The following is a 2,471-nucleotide window of genomic DNA, read 5'->3' on the forward strand; positions in this document are numbered from 1 at the left end:
TTAAACTTCCATTCCCCTTTCTAAATTTTGCCAAACGCGCTGTAAGGACCAGCGTTGGAGTACATGACAGATCAGAGGACCAACACGAAAGCACGGACAAAAACCGTAGGAAGATGAAAAGAATGCTGATCTGGACTAAAGAAGGAATGCCCGGGTAGCTCCGCAGGAAGACTTTAATCGTGGCCGTTGTTCTAGAAACATCACGGAAAGCAATGGCACCCACTTCGCTGACGCGAGCCGTGATGCACTAATTGACTGCACCCGTCACCCCACACCTCACGGTCTCCCCTTCAACCTTCTGGAGAGCTCACGTCCAACCATCCCACCAAGGCACCAACCACCTACCCGGAAACTTTGATGCCATATAAAATGGGGAGGAGTTTGCGTCATGCTACACACCGCTCAAACAAACACAGTCACACACAGACACACACCCCGATCCCTCACTCCCTCGCGTGTACTAGCAACCAAGGGAAACAATGGCGCCGGTGAAGGTGTTCGGGCCAGCGATGTCGACCAACGTGGCCCGGGTGCTGGTGTGCCTGGAGGAGGTCGGCGCCGAGTACGAGGTGGTCGACATCGATTTCAAGGCCATGGAGCACAAGAGCCCCGAGCATCTCGTCAGAAACGTAAGCTTCCCGACCACTCAAATCCTCTGGCTTCTCGTATCAACTTGTGTTTGGGTTCTGATGTAACATGTTTTGGTTTCTTGCAGCCGTTCGGCCAAATCCCTGCCTTCCAGGATGGGGATCTGCTTCTCTTCGGTATGATTAATCTGCCTTTTTCAGTTACTACTTTGTCCTTGTCAAAATAAATGTGAACTGCTTGGCCTCTGTTTCTCGGCATCTTAATGGGGCCAACTAGTAAAGCGAATCCTTCCTTTCTGTTCTCGTGGGTGGATGCTCCGTCTCCAAACATCCTCTCAAATTCTCAAAAACATTGTGTTCTTGCTCCGTTTTCAGAGTCACGCGCAATTGCGAGGTACGTGCTCCGCAAGTACAAGAAGAACGAAGTGGACCTGCTGAGGGAAGGCGACCTCAAGGAGGCGGCGATGGTGGACGTATGGACGGAGGTGGACGCGCACACCTACAACCCGGCCATCTCGCCGATCGTGTACGAGTGCCTCATCAACCCGCTCATGCGCGGCCTGCCGACCAACCAAACGGTGGTGGACGAGAGCCTGGAGAAGCTCAAGAAGGTGCTGGAGGTCTACGAGGCGCGCCTGTCCAAGCACGACTACCTCGCCGGGGACTTCGTCAGCTTCGCGGACCTCAACCACTTCCCCTACACCTTCTACTTCATGGCCACGCCGCACGCGGCCCTCTTCGACTCGTACCCGCACGTCAAGGCCTGGTGGGAGAGGATCATGGCGAGGCCGGCCGTGAAGAAGCTCGCCGCGCAGATGGTTCCCAAGAAGCCGTGATTTGCTAGGCGGGATCTCGCATCGTGGGATCCGATTCCGATCACTGATCTGTGTGGCGTTTTCTTTTCTTGTTGGTGTCGCGAATAAGGCAAATGAGCTCGTGTGTGTGTGGCTGGAATTGCACCAGCGTGCAGTTTTTGCGCTTTGCGTGTGTGTGGTCGTGAAAACTCTTGAGATGGAACAATGTCTTCGTAATGCTTTCAGAATTGTCGCTTGGCAAGCCTTAAATAAGATGTTTGTGTGTCTTTCTAGTCGATGATGTAAGCATGATTTCTAATTCCCGTATTGAATTTTTAAAAAGCAAATCAATTTGTATTTGGGCAAAGCACTGAACGAGAACTAAAAAAAACCCGCAAAAAAAGAGAACTAAAAGAAAATTTGATATTGATTAAAATCCGGCTAAACTTGAGGAACTTTCCAAAAAACAAATCACTTAAGAAGCCTGTAGCTTCCGATGTAAAAATATGGCGGAGTACTTAGAAAGGGTAATTTGGTGTAGCACGAGTTTGATAAATGCAAATAATTCAAGCAATCGCAAACCAAACCAATCTGTGGTTGAATGTTAGTAGGACAGTAGTATTTTCGGCCACCAGCGTTCAAGTCCTAAATTTGACACTAATGCTTATATTTTTTGAATTTATTTTAGGCCTTCCTGCTACTGCTATATACGTTCACTGCGAGGAGACGTTTCCGTCAACTAGAAAGGTGTTTGTGGCGACTTTATCGATCTCAAAATAATGTGTCGTCTCAGTCAAACAAAAATGCTCATAAAGGTATAATGTGAGTGTTCGCGTCTGTACTGTGATAAAAAGACTCCAAAATTACTAGCCTCTAGACATGTTGCTTCACACCTCGAGTTTATTCAAATTATAGTTCTCTGGGCCTTGCATTTATTCTTTTTATTTTTGTGACCTTCTCCATATTTTTATTTATTTATGATAATTTGTCAATTTTTTCTTGATAGTTCATATGTATTTTTTTTATTTTTAAACAATTTCCAAATATACATCAAAGCCTGTCTTGTGACGTGCCATTACTTTTATTAAGG

General features: G+C 47.1%; 1 protein-coding gene across 1 annotated transcript; it reads left to right on the top strand.

The window, feature by feature from the left end:
- The first annotated feature begins 324 nt into the window (after positions 1-324).
- Positions 325-1,674, top strand: LOC109773051 (probable glutathione S-transferase GSTF1). The gene is made up of 3 exons (XM_020331752.4): positions 325-629; positions 716-764; positions 963-1,674. The coding sequence occupies exons 1-3, from the start codon at positions 480-482 to the stop codon at positions 1,421-1,423; spliced, it is 660 nt and encodes a 219-aa protein (XP_020187341.1). The 5' UTR covers positions 325-479; the 3' UTR covers positions 1,424-1,674.
- The last annotated feature ends 797 nt before the right edge of the window (positions 1,675-2,471 follow it).

This window comes from Aegilops tauschii, chromosome 1 (assembly GCF_002575655.3).
Source record: "Aegilops tauschii subsp. strangulata cultivar AL8/78 chromosome 1, Aet v6.0, whole genome shotgun sequence".
NCBI lineage: Eukaryota > Viridiplantae > Streptophyta > Magnoliopsida > Poales > Poaceae > Aegilops > Aegilops tauschii.

Excerpts from the sequence above, each read along its gene's own strand:
- LOC109773051 (XM_020331752.4), top strand. The coding sequence starts at position 480 with ATGGCGCCGGTGAAGGTGTTCGGGCCAGCGATGTCGACCAACGTGGCC. Across the intron at positions 630-715 it reads CCGAGCATCTCGTCAGAAAC|CCGTTCGGCCAAATCCCTGC; the intron begins GTAAGCTTCCCG and ends GGTTTCTTGCAG. Across the intron at positions 765-962 it reads TGGGGATCTGCTTCTCTTCG|AGTCACGCGCAATTGCGAGG; the intron begins GTATGATTAATC and ends CTCCGTTTTCAG.